This window comes from Pelodiscus sinensis, chromosome 8 (genome assembly GCF_049634645.1).
Source record: "Pelodiscus sinensis isolate JC-2024 chromosome 8, ASM4963464v1, whole genome shotgun sequence".
Lineage (NCBI taxonomy): Eukaryota > Metazoa > Chordata > Testudines > Trionychidae > Pelodiscus > Pelodiscus sinensis.
In genome coordinates this window covers 58,574,936-58,591,876 of record NC_134718.1, presented here as the reverse complement: position 1 = coordinate 58,591,876, position 16,941 = coordinate 58,574,936, and the positions used below count along the sequence as shown (strand labels likewise).

Here is a 16,941-nt window from a genome sequence, read left to right as displayed (position 1 = left end):
TACAATTACAACTTGCTGAGTTTCTCAGTACTCTGTTTTAAGGAATGTAGCCGTGTTAGTCTGGGGTAGCTGAAGCAAAATGCAGGACAATGTAGCACTTTAAAGACTAACAAGATGGTTTATTAGATGATGAGCTTTCCTGGGCCAGACCCACTTCCTCAGATCAACTTTCTTCCACTATTTGATCTGAGGAAGTGGGTCTGGCCCACGAAAGCTCATCATCTAATAAACCATCTTGTTAGTCTTTAAAGTGCTACATTGTCCTGCATTTTGCTTCTGTTTTAAGGAGATACTGGCATATAGGAGGCTCACTCAGGATCTGACTCCGGGATGGGCAATAATTTGTGATGGGAGGGGTGTGCACTCCAAGACTTTTGGAAAGTGGTCAAGGGCCCCACTCATCCAAGACATTAATGGAGGAGGTGCAGGGTCTGGGATGATGGTTGGGTGCAGAAGGGAGTTTGGGGTAAGGTGGGTGGCTTTTGTACATGTCAAAGGAAGAGGTGCAGCAATTGGGTTGGGACCAGCACAAGTGGGGACTGAAGCAGCTTAAAAGCTGGCTCCCCCCAGCACCGTTTCTGAAGCAGTCCCTAGCACACCATTTCCTCGCATCTCTGCCTCCCCTGGCCCCCGCAGAGATCTTTCTGGGGGGAACCAACTTTTAAGCTGTCTTCCCCCTGGCACCGGCTCCTGCTCCCCCCCCTCCCCTGCCTCTGATACAGGCAGGGGAGGACAGACTAGTTGAGCATATGCTTGTCGGATAGTCGACTAGTCGCTTACATCCCTAGCCCCACACAGGCTGCAGGGCTGGGCTATGTGCTCTGAATAAGAGCATGAGGGGAGGGGGGATTGGTGCTTTGCCCACTGCATGTTACTGAAACAGGAAGCTCCCAGAAAACGGGCAATGGGATTGTGTTGGGGGCAGGAGCATCTCATGAAACAGCATTCCCCGCTGCTCACAGTTGTGGAAAAACAAATGGCCCACTTTTTCTGAGCAGCATGCGGGGGCTGGAGCAAGCAGGGGATTCTGCCTGAGCCTCCCTGCTGTGTCTGCAGGCTGGATCCTGCCCACAGGAGTGGAGGGGTGTTTTGCCCAGGCCTGATCTGACTGGAAAATAACTTTCATCTCAGTGAATTAGTTTGCTTCATATGACACTGCCACAAAATTAAGTAACTTTTCTGGTTACACCACCACTTAACACTACATTAGAAGTGTTAGAAATCCTATTATGTCCTCTTGTTAAGCTCTCCCAATGACATTGCCCTCTGTGTGGGGGAGTGCTTGTTATATGATCTTACTCAAATACATCTGGAACTTGGCCCTTAGGAGAGCCTCAAAATAGAATGACAGTTGCAGGAAGAACTTTATTAGAGGACTTATGAGGAATCTTGGTACAAACCACTTTCATTTTGATGCAGAGTTTTAGTATAAGTATAATCCAACACCATGTATACTTCTGTTCCATTCCCTTTGTTAGATTTCCTTTTGGTATCCTCTCTTTCTTTTGTTGTTCTCCCCTGAGCAGCTATTGCAACTTAATCCCATTTTGTTGAAATTAGATACAGAATACTGAAAAATGTATCAAGAACACTCATTTAAAAGCTAGGGGAAAATACAATACAGGTTGAATCTCTATGGCCTGGGACTCTCTGGTCCAACTGGACCACGGATGTTGCTGGACTAAAGAGCCCAGCAGAGGAAGCCTGCGCTTGGGAGCAGATAGCCAGTGGGGCAGCAAAGCCCATGGGACACTATAGCCCACAGACAGTGGGGCCAGGAAGCTGGCGGGCCTGCTGCAGCCCAGAGCAGGGGGTGCCTCAGAGCCCACAGTTAGGGTTGCCAGGTGTCCTGTATTTTCACCTCCTGTCCTGTAAAAAATTTCAGAAAATACCAGACACCAAAAATGTCCGGTACTTTCTGATCTCTCTCTCTCCCCCCCCCTCCTCCCCCCCCGGCCAGGAGGTGAAAATCTGGCTCAATATGGAGGCAGCCTGGCAACCCTAGTGCTTACCGGGTTCTGCGGGGGCGCTCTCTGGCCCAGTCCAGGGAGGCAAGATGGTGGGCAGCCGCTGGCAGCCTATTAGGGCCAAAAAGCCTCAAAAGCGTTTCGTAAAGGGGCCACGCTGTTGGGTTTTTTTGTTCTTTTTTTTTGTTCGGTATTTTTTCAGAAGCCATCTGGCAATCCTACCCACAGTTGGTGGGGCCAAGAAGGGGGGGGGGGCCGCTGCAGTACCCACAGCTGGTGGGATTGAGTGCCAGCAGGGCCACTGGAGCTTGTGCGGCCAGGGTCATTGGTGTTAGGTGGTTGGGTAAAAGAGCCCAGCAGCGACGCCAGAGCCTCCTCCCCATTCAAGACCTCCCCATGTCCAGCAAACTCCCTTGTTCCAAGGGTGCTGAACCAGGGAGGTCCAACCTGAACTGACAAACATAGCTTTTCTCATAGTCTCCTGTATTCTTGAGAATTTCTTTAATTTCAAATGGGCTTGATCCTAAAAGGTGCTGAGGGATCTCTTTCTAATCTCGCACTGCTGTTCATCAGGCATATTCATAGAAGTGAGTGGAATTACACTAGTATAAAATGTGTGTCAGATCAGAATTCGTCATGAAATGTGAAAAATATGGATATATTTGAGGCTTTAGTTGCTTCGTATGATAAGTGAAAACTTGCAAATATCCCTTGACAGATAACTGGATCATCTTTTTTTCCCCCCTTGCTTCACACAATTCTAAATGATTAGCAACTGTAGTTATCCTCTGCATTAAAATTTGATACCCGATACCAGTTGTTGATGCAAAATAATTTATTTAGAAATAATGGAGGTTTCAAAGTTCTGACATACAGTTCTGTTATTGCTTTGAAGACAGAGGCTTAAGATTACTTGTTCTTAGGAGTTGCATTGATCCTTATTTCTAAATCTTTCCTATGTGGTTTAATTTTTAGGAGGACCAGACGTCTGCAAATGGTCCTTCTCGAGACACTCCAAGGCAGCCACAAGTAAGAGAGGGAAGCATGGGATACCCTCAACTTCGTGCTGGCTACATCCCTATTCCAGTTACCCATGAAGGTGCTGAGAACAGACAGCAGCAGCCATATTACTCTGCTCATCAACCTGGCATGCAAAGATACACAGCAGAAACTGTTCCCACCACAAAGCGGGCACAGTCACCTATAAGGGGGGCCTATGCCCGTTCGGAGTCCCCTGCTAGAGGACCAGCTGAAGCTGCTCAGACAGATAAACAATGTGGACAGACAACAGCAGCTGCAACAGCCCAAACTCCAGTCTCACATGGGCCTGAGGTAACTTGTCTGTCATGCCAGGGCATGTTTTATATATTGCTCTCCACCATTTGTAACCTAAAATGGCATTACTACTGACTTATCTCTCAAAAACCCAAATTTACCATCGAATTACTTTCCATGTATTAAAACAAAAATACACTTTTTAACCGTTCTGCCGACAGTCACTTCATCATAAATGCTTTACATTTTTGCTAGGACTACAATGGCTCAGTCACATATGACACCGTAGAAAGAGTTGCACATAGATGGTTTCTGTCTCTTGATTCAGAAATTGAGGTACATAAAGCCTGATTCCCTTCTCACACTGATTGACTTAAGGGAGTTGTTCTGGATTTACACCCGTGTAAGTGAGAGCAGAACTGAGCCTAGGGCGTCTTGAGAGACAACTATGGAACAGTGTAAAAACTAAAAAAAAAAAAGGCTGTTGTTGTTTAGTTGTTTAATAGGGGAGACCATTTTAGAATCTACCTAACTGCACTGTTTGGAACTGGGTATTTAAGGTGCATATTATTATTAAATGCATATAACGTGATGAGTTCATTAAAAAACGCTTTAAAGATGACCCGAAAGTAACTTTTCTGTCTCTACCCTTTGCTAACATATTCGTAATCAAAGATTTTTTTCCATACAAAGCAAGCAGAATTTTTTTTTTTTCTTTTTAAATGTCAGAAGTACCAGAACTTGGTTTCCTATTTTTTCTGGAGAGCTGGAGCGGAGAACATCCTTACAGCTTAAGTTTTCCCAGCCCTTAGCTGAGTGGGGAGTGGATGTTAAAATTCAGCCATATTACATCTTTTAATTGAGTTTGTACTCAACTACTGGCAGGAATTGCTCAAAATATGATTTGTCCATACACCACAGCATTGTTGATAACTATGTTTTTGTCCTTGAAGCCCAGGGTGCTACATGATGAAATAGCTACTGTTCTCCCCCCTCCCGCTCTTCCCCATTGTGGCCAGAATTCCTCAGCCATGTTTGTATAACCACTTTGGTCAGTTAGCTTTCTCCCAGTGCTATGTGCAAAAGGACTTCCCATTGTACACTATCCCATGTATTGCTGAACCACACAATGTGAACATAAGAATGGTCATACTGGATCAGACCAACAGTCCATCTAGCTCAGTGTGCAGTCTGCCAACAGTGGCCAATACCAGATGCCCTAGAGGGAGGGTAACACAACAGGTAATCCTCATGTGATCCCTCCCTTGTCACCCATTTCCAGACAAACAGAGGCTAGGGATATTATTCCTACCCATCCTGGCTAATAGCCATTGATGGGCTTAACCTCCATGCATTTATATAGCTCTCTTTTGAACCCTGTTAAAGTCCTAGCCTTCACCACATCCTATGGCAAGGAGTTCCACAGGTTGACTGTGCTGAGTGAAGAAAAACTTGTTTGTTTTAAACCTGCTACCTATTTTCATTTGGTGACCCTTAGTTCTTATATTGTGGGAGTAAGTAAATAACTTTCCCTTACTCGCTTTTTCCACACCAGTCATGATTTTATAGACCTCTCTCATATCCCCCCTTAGTCTCATGCATGTCTTCTAAGCAGTATCCCCTTATCGAAGCCCTGTGGGTCAGCTGTCCAGATTCTCAGAATTCCTTGCTACAAACATTGGTTGGTAGGGATACACAAAAATGGCGTGGGAACAAACTAAAGTGTGTTACCTGTCAAAAGGGTATTGTTGCCTTCTCTGAAGTGTGATACAGCCAAGGATTATTTTCCTAAAATATCCAGACAGTACAACTCCTCCAAGAGTTCCAATAGTGGAAGCACTGGGTTAGACAAGGTGTGCCACCAGCATTTTAACTGGCATATTACTTACATTCATTCTGAGCAGTGTTCAGACAACAGTTAGTTAAAATGCCACAACTGCATTAGCATGGCTACCACCAGTGGAGATGCACCTTTAGGAAACTGGAAAGTCAGTCTAGCATTCACACAGGTAGAAGTTGGTGTGGCCAAGGCAACATTGTTTATGATGGAGGGAGGGGAGATTCTTTAGTTTGCTTAACTCTTTGCCTCCCATATAATCTGTTTAAACAAGTACAAAGGTTCAGATGGAATCTAATTAAATGTCCCATCCCTTGTCAGGGAATGCTGCAGCTCAGGTTTCATCTCTTATGTGATGCTTTCTCACTAGTTCTGCAATTGTCCAGCACGTCCCCTAGCAAAAACCAGAGAAACCAAATCCTGATGTGCAAACAGATTACACCACTACTCTCCCACTCCTACACACTTTGGGTGAGGGTGTGTCTGTAGAGAGTGAGGGGGACAAACGTTGAGGCTGCCTTTCAATATAATAAAAATGTGAAACATCACTAATTTGTGAATCTTGTTTTTACAGCAACCTCAATCTTCTACCACTTCTGAATCTCAGACAGTTTCCCCTCAGCCATCAGGAAGGCCCAGCACAGGAAGCCATCCAGTCCGTCGAGGTTATATTCCAATTCCTGTGATCCATGAGGAAAAAGGTCTCAGGCAACCACCACAAATCTATCATCAGGCACAGAAGACACACTACCCTGCTCAGCAAAGTGATTACCAAGTCCACCATCCAGTGTATCACAAGATTCAAGCTGATGAGTGGGAGCCCAAGCCAGCACGAGAGCAATCCCCATTCAGAAGGTCTCAGACGGGCTCGTCAAGTCGTGAAAGTTCACCAGCCAGAGTTACCACTCAGATGCAGTCCCCAGTTCCCATCAGAGTACAGACAGTTGTGGACAGACCCCAGGTAAGCAGAATGATCAGAAAAATCTTTTTTTTTTCCTATAGTAATTGTGCTTTTGAGATTAAAGTTAAGTATCTGGATTATACTAATAAACACACACAATTTCACCAACATAATTCCAGCATCAGATCCTCAGCTCACATAAATCCAGTTTACACCAGCTGAAGATCTGGCCTTCAGTATTGTTTTTGACAGTACCACCATGTTACTGAGGCACTGTCTTCTCATCAAAACTAGCAATTCACACAATAGGGTGCTAAAGTCCTCATTCTTACATAGGACACTCTGAGGAAAATCAGGCCAATGGAATTTATAGTAATAGTGCCACTTTATCTTCAGTGATTACAGCAACATGTTCAGAAAGTAACCACTATTTATCATTATGATAGAGGATACTCATCTACTTTAGAGTCTGTTCCTACATAGTGTTTTCTTGCTTAATTTAATGCATTCAGTGACAACGTATCCAATTCTGCAATTAATTCAGGATAGTCAAATTCCACCACACAGACAGTAATTTTCTATAATTGTAATACCATGTAAAACTCTAAAATAGAACACTATTTAGTGCTTGTCATCTGAAAGATTTCACAACACGTTACATTCACTAACTGAGAGTCATAAAGTCAAGTGGGTATAACAATATCCATTTTATAGAACCGTGAACTTGAATAGCAAGATACAGGACAAGAAATGAGGAGCACTGACCAAGATTAGCAATTACTAGACTACAAAGTTTTGACATGCCCAGAGTCACATGGACAGACAGTGTGGTGGTATCTGATACAGTGAAGGGAAGGATTACATTTTTACTAGGTACATTCCCTGAAAAGCTCTGTATTTGTTTGTTTTACAGTCAGCCATTTTAGAACAGTACTTAGGATCATATTCTGCCCTCAAACAGTTGCTCACACATCTGAAGATAGAATTAAGCCACTTGTACAGATCAGAATATAATTAACATGAAAAATGCAAAAATCTGCATTAAATGGATTTCTATAAATTAAGTAACTAAACCTCTCAAAAGTGGGCTTTTCCCATTGAAGTCACAGGGAGCAGAATTAGGTCAAAACTGAGTCCTTTTGAAAACCCACTCTAGAATATGAACAATATTAGTAAAGGGTATTGGGGGAATCAAAATGCAGAATTGATGACATGAACTAAGTTTTAACCTGGGGGAGGAGTGGAAGGGGCTAATGTAAGGCCCTTAATTAGGTTTTATCCAGTCTTTACTCAGGCAAACATATTTTCTTCAGTGCGTACTGCCCTGAAAATTAGCCTGCTTACTTAAGTACCGTACATCAATATTTATGGATTGGTAATAAATAATTGGTCTAAGTGATTTTCCCAGTGCCATGCCATGCATCAGTGAAGGAGAAGGTAAAAGAACTCTGACTCTCCTGCCTCCCAATCCTGTGTCCAGACCACAGAGCATTGCTACCTCTGGTTTTCATCGCAATACCTTGTAATTTGCTTTGATGCCCTTTTGTCTCATTCTGACAGTTCTAGGTTTGTAGTGTTGTCTCTCTTGTGGATACATTGTAACAGGCTTTGCATCTTAGTCACTCAACATCTGAAACACTGTTAATTAAATAAGCATTAACAAAAGAACAATGATCTTGGATGGTTACTTTCAAGTCAAATCAAGAGGGACAAAAATAAAGTGCATAGATTGTTAAAACCTGACAACTCCTACCTCAGACAATGGCGACACTACATATCTTACATCAGAGTAGCTGTGCCCTCTTGCTAGTACTGACACTGAGCTGACAAGAGAGCTCTCCTGATGATTTAATTATTCCAGCTCCTGCAAGCAATGATAGCTATTTCAGCAGCAGAACCTTTACCACCAACATAGCACCGTCCACACTGACGCTTAGGTCAGTGTAACTTGCATCACTGGAGGTGGGGGGGGGGTCTTATTTAATGCTCATGGCTATCGACTTTACTTTGAAAAACAGTCCTTTGAATGTAGTCCATCCTTTCCAAGTGTTTTTACTAATCTAATCAAAGTGTTTTTAAAAGTACAGGAAACAGGATTATAGATAAAACTTGCCTAAAACATCTAACACCAGGGCACAAGAGAATTAAATAGTTTCAACTTTGCAGTGTAGTAATGAGACTATAAAGTAAGTCATCGATTCCTCCTGTAAAAGTGACAATATTCTATAGTAGGGGGTTAAATAAATCACTGAACACTGATGTATACTCAGGGATTGTAATTTTGGTGGTATAACTACTCAAGGGTTTGCATCATCACTTGTCAGACTATAATAGTATCTAAGCTTATTTCTTTTGGCTGAGATCAACCATCTCCCTTCCTGCCCTTGGCATATCTGCCCTTTTCCCCCGTCCCCCAGGCCCTTTACTGAGTTGAGATTAGGGATCAGAAGAAGGGCCCAGATCTTGCAGAATGGAGAAGAGGGTTCTGCTGGCCAGTTGCCAACCATGTCTGGTTCCACAGCATCTCCTGAATGATGCAGAGAGGCTGTATCTCTTCCTCCCCCCCCCCCTCCGATCCCCCAATAAAAAAAGTTAATAACCTTTGGAAATAGTCTTAAGTTGGCAATGACAGTGTTTACAAATATGGATTTTGCCAGTGCCAGTTGTTTATTAAGCAGGTAGTGTTATACTATTATATTTTATGCAGCATCTTTCAATTAAGTCTCAGTGTGACAGGAAAGCTTTGAGGCCTAGATTTTCCATAGGAACTAGTGATTTAGGTGACCTGATTTTTGTGGATATCTGACCTGAAACACCTTTTTAAAAGGGCTTGATTTTTCTGAACACTAGTGCTCAACACATTCTGAATATCCAGCTCATTTAAGGAGTCTCAAATTGGGCAGTAAAAATCATTATTCACTGTTGAAAATCTTGGCCCAAAAGCTGTAATTTGTTTACAAATGAAGGAAATAACATTGTTTGCATGTCTTACAATAATAAACTTTCCTTCTTCAGGCTTCTCAGCAACAAATCCCACTCCAAGAACCACTACCTGAAAGCATACCTGAGAACAAGGCAAGCCCATCAGGAACTGAGATGCCTTCATCTTACATCCCAATTCAAATCTTTCACAAAGAACCAGACTCTAAACCACCACAACAGAAACCTCCACCCACTACAGAAAAGGTTTATGAAAAGATTCCCTGTCCTGCTAAGGGTGCACCTCCAGAGGAGAGTCTTGCTTCTAAAGAAACTTCGCCACAGAAGATGATGGAAGCGGAAGAAACACAGAAGCATCCTGGTGTCTTGAAAGTGGAAGCAATTCTGGAGAATGTACAGATGCACGAACAGGCAGTTGATTCCTTCCAAGGCAAGAAAACTGATAAAAAATACTTGATGATTGAAGAGTATTTGACCAAAGAGTTGCTAGCCCTAGACTCAGTGGATCCTGAGGGTCGTGCAGATGTGCGCCAGGCCAGGAGAGATGGGGTAAGGAAGGTCCAGAATATTTTGGAAAGACTTGAGCAGAAAGCAGAAGATGTCCCGGAGGTAGTTCAGGTTTATGGACTTCAGTCAACCTTGATGGAGAATAAGCCACCACGAGAAATAATGGAGATGGATTCTGTGGTGGACAAAACCAGGAAAGATACAAGTAAAGAAGATGCTAAAAAGGAAACCAAAACGGAAACGCATCAACCTGAAACTAAGGAAGAAGTATTTACTAATCTTGCCAGCACAGCAAACACAGTTAATAACCCAGCTGAACCATAGTCACATGGTGAACTTTAAATCTCTCAGACTTTATAACTTGAAGTGTGTTTTTAAATGAATTTTAAGCTGCATGCCATTTCAGAAGCTTTTAATCAATTGGTTTAAAATCAACATAGGAGCTTGGGACACGAACACTTGTGGGAAGGGGAAGAGGTTAAAAACATGATGCATTTATTGTATATTCTTACACTTTACAAGAGGCATGTTTCAAGAATAAGTCTTGTACTTACGACACTTTTGTGCCAGCTGAGGTGGTAAAATGTCTCTGGGATAACATTGATACTAGTTGCATTCTAATGTTTCTTCTGCAGGTTATTTTTGTAAAAATCAAAGCCCTGCCTCACCGGAATACTAAACCCTTCTACCAATGTAGCCACTCTAGCAAAAATATTTTATTTTTAATGTTCACAAATGGGCACTTTAAGTAAAAACTCATAGAAGTGTGTAAGAAATTGTAGAGCTATTTATACGTGTGAAGGACTTCAGTGCTATATTTTAAAAGGGAAATAAAATAACAAATCTGACTGTCTTGTGGTTTATAAATTAGAAAGTTGAGTATTTTGAAACAATTAAGAACTTAAGAATGGCCATACTGGGTCAAACCAAAGGTCCCTCTAGCTCCGTATTCTGTTTTCCAACAGTGGACTATACAGGTGCTCAAGAAGAAATTAACAGAACAGGTAAATCATTAAATGATCCCTTTCCTGTTGTTCACTCCCAGTCTCTGGCAGAAAGGCAGAGATGATGTCCCTAGCCTTTGTCTTGGCTGATAACCATCAATGGACCTTTCCTCCACACATTTATCTAGTTCTTTTTTGAAACCTTTATCCTTCACAAAATCTTCTGGCAAGAAGTTCCACAAGTTGACTTATGTGAATAAATACTTCCTTTTGTTTGTTTTAAACCTGCTCCCTAGCAGTTTCAAGTGGTGACCCCCTAGTTCTTGTGTTATGAGGAGTAAATTGTACTTCCTTATTTACCTTCCCCACATGAGTCATGATTTTATAGATCCCCATCATAACACCTTAGTCATCTCTTTTCCAAGCTGCAAAATCCCAGTTTTCATAATCTCATCTCAGAGAAGCCATTCCATTTCCCTAATCATTTTTGTTGCCCTTTTCTGAATCTTTTCTAATCCCCCCCTTTTTTTTGAGATGGGAGCTACCACATCTGCATGCAGTATTTTATATGTACAGATGGGATTATGTTTTCCAATATGCATTACTTTGCATTTATCAACGTGGTAAATTTCATCTGCCATTTTATTGCCCAGTCATCCAATTCTGAGAGAGCCTTTTGTAGCATTTTGCAGTCTGCTGGGACTTAACTATCCTGTAGTTTTGTATCCTCTGCACATTTTGCTGCCTCACTGTTTATTCCTTTTTTCCAGATCATTTGTGAATGTTTAACAGTCCTGGTCCTGGTACTGAAAACAGACTATATAACTTATTCTATTTTTTTTAATATTGTGGTTTTAGGTAATGTCTGTTTACACCTGCTTTCTAATAAGGGCTATGGTGTACCTGGGCTGTACTTCCTCTTGCTGCTGTTTATCAGCTGTCTGATTTCTGATTTTTGTTGTTGTATGGATACTTCATATTTGCTATGTGGCCTGCTGGTATTCAGCGTTAATGCTCTGAAGGTATTTTCTTATATGAAACCTTGCCAAAGCAAATCATGTCACTAAACATACAATGGCTTCCACTTTTGAAGTTCACCATAATTCCACATATTGTGTTCACATCTAATTTCTGTAATAGCAAATCAGTGGGATTAACAAGAACCCATCTTCTGTTGGGTGAGTTTATTTCAGGGCCAACTACCCCCTGTATCTGGCAAAACAATTAATGCACTTTTCTAAGCAATCCACTTTACTGTATAGTTAAACAAGAGGCCTAATTATTCTTTCAACTACATCCATGTAAATCAGAAGTAATTTCACTGAAGGCAGCAGAGTCTGGCCACTGCAAGCGAGAAGAGATTCAGGCCCAACAAGTTTTCTGATGTTTATTCTCAAAAGGTTTATGGCTTCTCTTTTAAATTATAAAATAGACAAGAAAAATCTTTTTATAAGCATATGTATTTGCAATGTGTGAGACTCATCTAGCATAAATGATTAGTGTGTGAAATCAGTTAATTAAAGTTGGAAAGGGAATAAATTGGCAATTAAAACTGGCATAAATTAAACTGATTTCATACCTTGATTATCAAAGGCATGTAGCCATTAAGGGTTTGGTGTTGTCAAATAATTTATTCCAGCAGAATTATATAGCCTATCGATCAAGGTTTTAAGAGACCTATTTACTGCAAAGCTAAAAGCTATGATCTGTCTACTGACTAGTTAATCTATAGGAGATTGTTTGCTTCAGTTTCATTTTGATCATCAGTACCACCAAGTAAATATACACAGCAATGTGTGACTAGTGGCTGCTTGTAGCTTTATGACCAGCTCTGTAGTCATTCTGGTAAAGGAGGTGCAAAAATTCAACAGCCTGTAATAATTCTTACAGGAACTCACTTTAAGTAGCACTTCCTCCTGCAGAGTTTCATCTGAGAAGACACACAGCTCTGACAACATAAAACAAAAATTTAAATTGGGGAAGTCACTCATGCTTCCAGCAAATCACCTGTAAACAAGAAGAGCCTTTGGAGGTAAAGATTCCCCTTGTGTTCTTTCCCTGCCGCGGGATATTACAAAGATTTGATATTAAAGGTAACTAATAAGTTAAGAAGGTAGTAAGTCTATTGTCATTACTGAAGCATATTGTTTCTTCTCTAGATGATAAGGTTATACTTAGCTTTGAAATAAAGGCATTACACTGCCAATTAATACATCACTGCACGTAATAGTCACATAATGCTATTTAAGATTATTCAGAGTATAGCGAGTCAAAACTTCATGACATATATATTGACAAGTGGAGCAGGAGCCAGATTTTGATAGCCTTAGTCACAATAAATAGCACTCTATGTATATATCACTCCATTCGTGTCAATAACACTACTCATGGAGTAAGGTTATATCCTGAGAGGAGCATCTGCCTTCAATGAGGAGCAGGAACTTACGTTGTCCATGTGTCATGAGCTGCCTCCCAGTTCCCTTGATGCTAACAGAGAGAGTCAACTTCACCCAACATGGCATATACAGCCGTGTATCTGCGACCCAGCATATTGAAGGAAATGGGAAGAAGCCAAGGCCATGTCAAATTTTGTCCCTCTTGCTCACTTGCAGCTCTGCAGAGCCTGCTTCAGGTCCTGCATTACTATCCATGATGATAGCCAGCACAGTTGAGAAAGGAAGTGCCTTATGCCCCCTTATAACTAGCCAGTGTGACTCTGCTACATTCACAAATCAGGTACTTGCACACTTGCCTTCCCTAGTCCATCCACAGGACATTCTAAGTCGGGGTGGGCAATAATTTTTGGCCGGTGGCCACCCCAGAAGAGTTAGGGCCAGGATGCTTCTGGGCTTCTCCATCCCCAGACCATGAGTGGTCTGTGGATAAGGGAGTCTCTTTCTCTTCTCCCCCCCCCCCCCCTTCCCACTAGTCACCCATGCCCCTGGCAGGGCGGGAAGAGGCTTCGCAAGCTCCCTCACCCCCAGGCCAATCAGGGCTGGGGGGGAAGTGCGTGAAACCTTCCCTCCCCCCCGTCTTGTAGTAGCATGCAGTATTTCACAGTGCCATATGCTCCCTGCAGGGTGGGAGGAGGTTTTGTGTACTCCCCCGCTCCCAGGCCAATCAGCGAGGGGGTAGGGGAGCACGTAACATCTCCCGCCCCACGGAGGCCCTTTTGCCCATGGCACTTCAAAGCGCTGCATGCTCCTGGCAGGGCAGGAGGAAGCTTCACACCCTCCCCAGGCCCAGGGGAGCAGCAGGGCCTCCACTGGCCAGATCAACCCGCTTGGCGGGTTGGATCCGGCCCACGGAGGCTCTTTTGTTCACCCCTGTTCTAAGTAGTGCTATACTCAAAAGTGGGACCATGCTTTGGAGTGCAGAATGTGTGCTGGTATGTAAGTTTAAGTGGCTACTCTGCAGGTGCAATAATTATTTTTAAAAAATGATCATGTCCAGAGGGTTTTCTGTAACAAATACAAAGTTGCCTAATATTTGCTATCAACTAATGGATACCACATTGGATTTTATTTAAAAAAAAAAAAACCCACCTCCAAGCCCTCCAAAACAGACCCCAAACTCTGAGACGTTTCAAAATCTGAGGCATGTTCCCTCTGCCCCCGAAAAAGAGAGTAGCAATAAGAATATATAAAACCAGCAGACAGAATTGCAGTCCAGGCTTGGGCTATTTTCTGATCACACTATCTTGTCAAGCCAGTGATATTTTAAATGCCAGTAGTGGCTCGTTCTCTATATTTAAACCACCAGCAAAGACAGGCATTGTGTTTCTCATAAATATAGCCTTTTGGTTATTTATGTATGGCTATACTACCCTGAGCAAGGAGCCACAGGCAGTTAATGCTGCCTAAGAGCAGACAAGGGTCCACAATGCGACACAGTTCATTGCCTGGCTCTTCCTTGCTCCAGAGGGTAAGTAACCAGCCCTGTACTTGCTGATTACTTCCCAGACTCCATGTCTGTTTACTTGTTCTTGGAGGCTTCTTCCACTCCCCATCCAGAAGGATAAGAGAATTGGCATTCTAGACTAATTATAAGGAGTGATTAAGTATTACTGCTACTCCTCACCCAAGTCACTCCAAAGCACAACATTGGTAGATAGGGTTGCCAGATGGTACCCCAAAAATACCGGACACACAGTATTTTGATCAAGGCAAAAAAAAAAAAAGGAGTGCAGGATAATAAGTACTGCCTCTCCCCCTGCCCCTTCTGATAGGCACAGAGTGGCGATCATGGCCCTGCGTGGCAGCTGGGACTCCCAGCGTCAATGGCAGCACCACCTCCCAATCTGGGAGTCCCAGCTGGAGGCAGGGCCGCGATCAGCACTGGGAGCCTGTGACTGTGCAGAAGCCTGGTGGGGACAGGGGAGTCCCAGCCACTCCCGCTACCCCCACCAGGCTTCTGCACAATCACAAGCTCCTAGCACCAATCATGGCCCCGCCTTCCAGCCGCTCCCTCCGTCCATGCCAGGCTTCCGTCCGGTGCACAGCTGGAAAAATCAAGAGAGTACCAGACATTGCACATGTCCAGTATTCTCTGATTTTTTTTTTTTTTTTAACGGGACAAAGACCACAAATACCGGACTGTCCAGTAGAATACCGGACACCTGGCAACCCTGTTGGTAGCGGGCCAGGAAGGGGCATTGGAGATCACATTCTGGCCACTTTGTGCTACTCTGGTGCATTCTTTGTGATAGTGCCCTCCAGTCAGCACAAGCCTTGAAATAGGGGTTGTGTATCGCGGGTCTGCTGGAGCATCTTGATGGTCTAGCAGTCACAGACAGCAATTATGACTGCATGGAGTCATAAACCATGCAAGTCTGAACAGTAATAAGTTTGCTCAAACGTATTAAAAGCAGCAATGGAGACTGGGGGTAGGGTTTAATCAAAAATACCGAACACTGCTCCCCACCCCCAAAAAAAACGATCGGGGAAAAAATTCTGTTGAGAAAATAAAAAGGGGGGAGACCAAAGGTGTTGAGAGAAAAAAAAAAAAAAAAGACCCCGACGGTTATTCAGCAAAAAAAAATTTAAAACCCACACAGCATGGCCCCTTTAAGAAATGCCGTTGAAGCTTTTTGGCCCGAATAGGCTCCCGGTGGCTGTTTGCCATCTTGTCTCCCTGCTCCAGGCCAAACAGCTCCCCTGTGGAACCAGGTAAGCACCTGAGATTTTTGCCTCCTGGCCAGGAAAAAAAGAAAAATCAGAAAATACCAGACATTTTAGGTGTCCGCTATTTTCTGAATTTTTTTTAGCGGACAGGAGGTGAAAATACCGGACTCTGCGGGTCAATACTGGACACCTGGCTACCTTAACTGGGGACACAAAGTCATTGCTGTGTCTTTGGGTGTCCTATGCCAAGCATAGCTCAGCTAGACCCAGGAAAGGGGCCCTAAAAGTGTTATAAAACAAATTCAATTTGCAAAAGAGATATAAGGAGCCTCCGTCCTATCAGCAATGAGGTGCAGGCTGCTCATTCAGTCAAGCGTTGCCACTCTGAGCACTCCCATACTTAAGTTGCGTTATAAATCTTGGCCTAAGTATTGAACTTTGTTACAACTGGTTTTAATTAGAGCTGCAGGTTTGTCACTGAGAGAAAAGTACCACAGGCAGCAGGATTTTCCATTTGTCCAGAACTCACCCTGCCAACTTGGACTGAAACTATTCCATATTTTTTTTTCCACCAACCTGACAAGATGTTATTTTCTTAAAATATTCTATTAACATTTCCAGGATTGTTTTCAATAGTCACTGGAAGATCAATGCCAATTCCGGGAGACTCCAAGCCAAGCCTGGAGGGTTGGTAACCTCTACCTGCAGTACAGGCTGCTCTGGCTCTTGGGCTAGGGGTGTAGGCCTGGAGTGTGTCTCTGGACATTGTGACCTGGTCTGCATCATCACAGCACTTCTCAGGTGTGGTCTCCTCATTTCTCTGTCATGACACGTGTCAAACCAGAGCAGCACTGCAACCCCCTATGTCATATCACCCTGTCTCAGGCGGAGCAGCAGGCCCAGCTCTGCAGGACAGGTGCTGGAGGAGTCACTCCAGCAGAGCAAGTATGGGGCAGCCTTGCTCTCCACCCCCTTCTCAATAGGCCAGGGTAGTGCGGCAGTACATGCCCATGAGAAGAAAGGCAGTTTATAATAATAATAATTAATAATTAATTAAAAAAATCACAAGACAAGTCATGTAACTTCTGACTTTTACTACATTCACTGTGGATTTCTGATTAAAAACCTACTGTCACGAATCTGCAGCTCTACCACTAATATACAGTGCAAGTTAAAAGCAATTCATAGATATTAGGGCAACTTGAGACCATCATCAACTCAGATCTGATTTCCTAAATATCACAAACAACAGAACTTCATCCAGTAATTGCTGCATCAAGCATAGCAAAGCTTGCAGATGTACATTTACATGAAAAAATTATTTTCTGAAGTTTCATTATTGTAAACATTAACACTACGGACCCAAATTCTCCCAATTGCCTTAAAGAAGAATGCCTGTGGCCAACAGTTGGCCCTAAAACACTTTACTGCATAAAATTTTGAGTAG

At 43.0% G+C, this 16,941-nt stretch overlaps 1 protein-coding gene and 2 long non-coding RNA genes across 4 annotated transcripts in view; 1 reads left to right on the top strand and 2 right to left on the bottom strand.

Annotated features, from left to right (window-relative positions):
- BAG3 (BAG cochaperone 3) overlaps positions 1-10,275 on the top strand; it is a 28,030-nt gene extending 17,755 nt beyond the window's left edge. The window contains exons 2-4 of the mRNA XM_006111398.4: positions 2,943-3,299; positions 5,654-6,040; positions 8,996-10,275. Of these exons, the coding sequence (XP_006111460.1) occupies positions 2,943-3,299; positions 5,654-6,040; positions 8,996-9,751 (1,500 nt within the window). The 3' untranslated portion in view covers positions 9,752-10,275. The remainder of the gene's footprint in view (positions 1-2,942; positions 3,300-5,653; positions 6,041-8,995) is intronic.
- Positions 1-16,941, bottom strand: part of LOC142830445 (uncharacterized) — a 75,747-nt gene that overhangs the window by 15,547 nt on the left and 43,259 nt on the right. The gene's annotated exons all lie outside the window — the stretch shown is intronic.
- On the bottom strand, positions 9,152-16,207 carry LOC142830444 (uncharacterized). Its single transcript, XR_012905683.1, has 2 exons — positions 16,071-16,207; positions 9,152-9,602 (listed from the first exon to the last, which is right to left on the bottom strand). It is a non-coding gene; the product is annotated as an uncharacterized LOC142830444 (long non-coding RNA).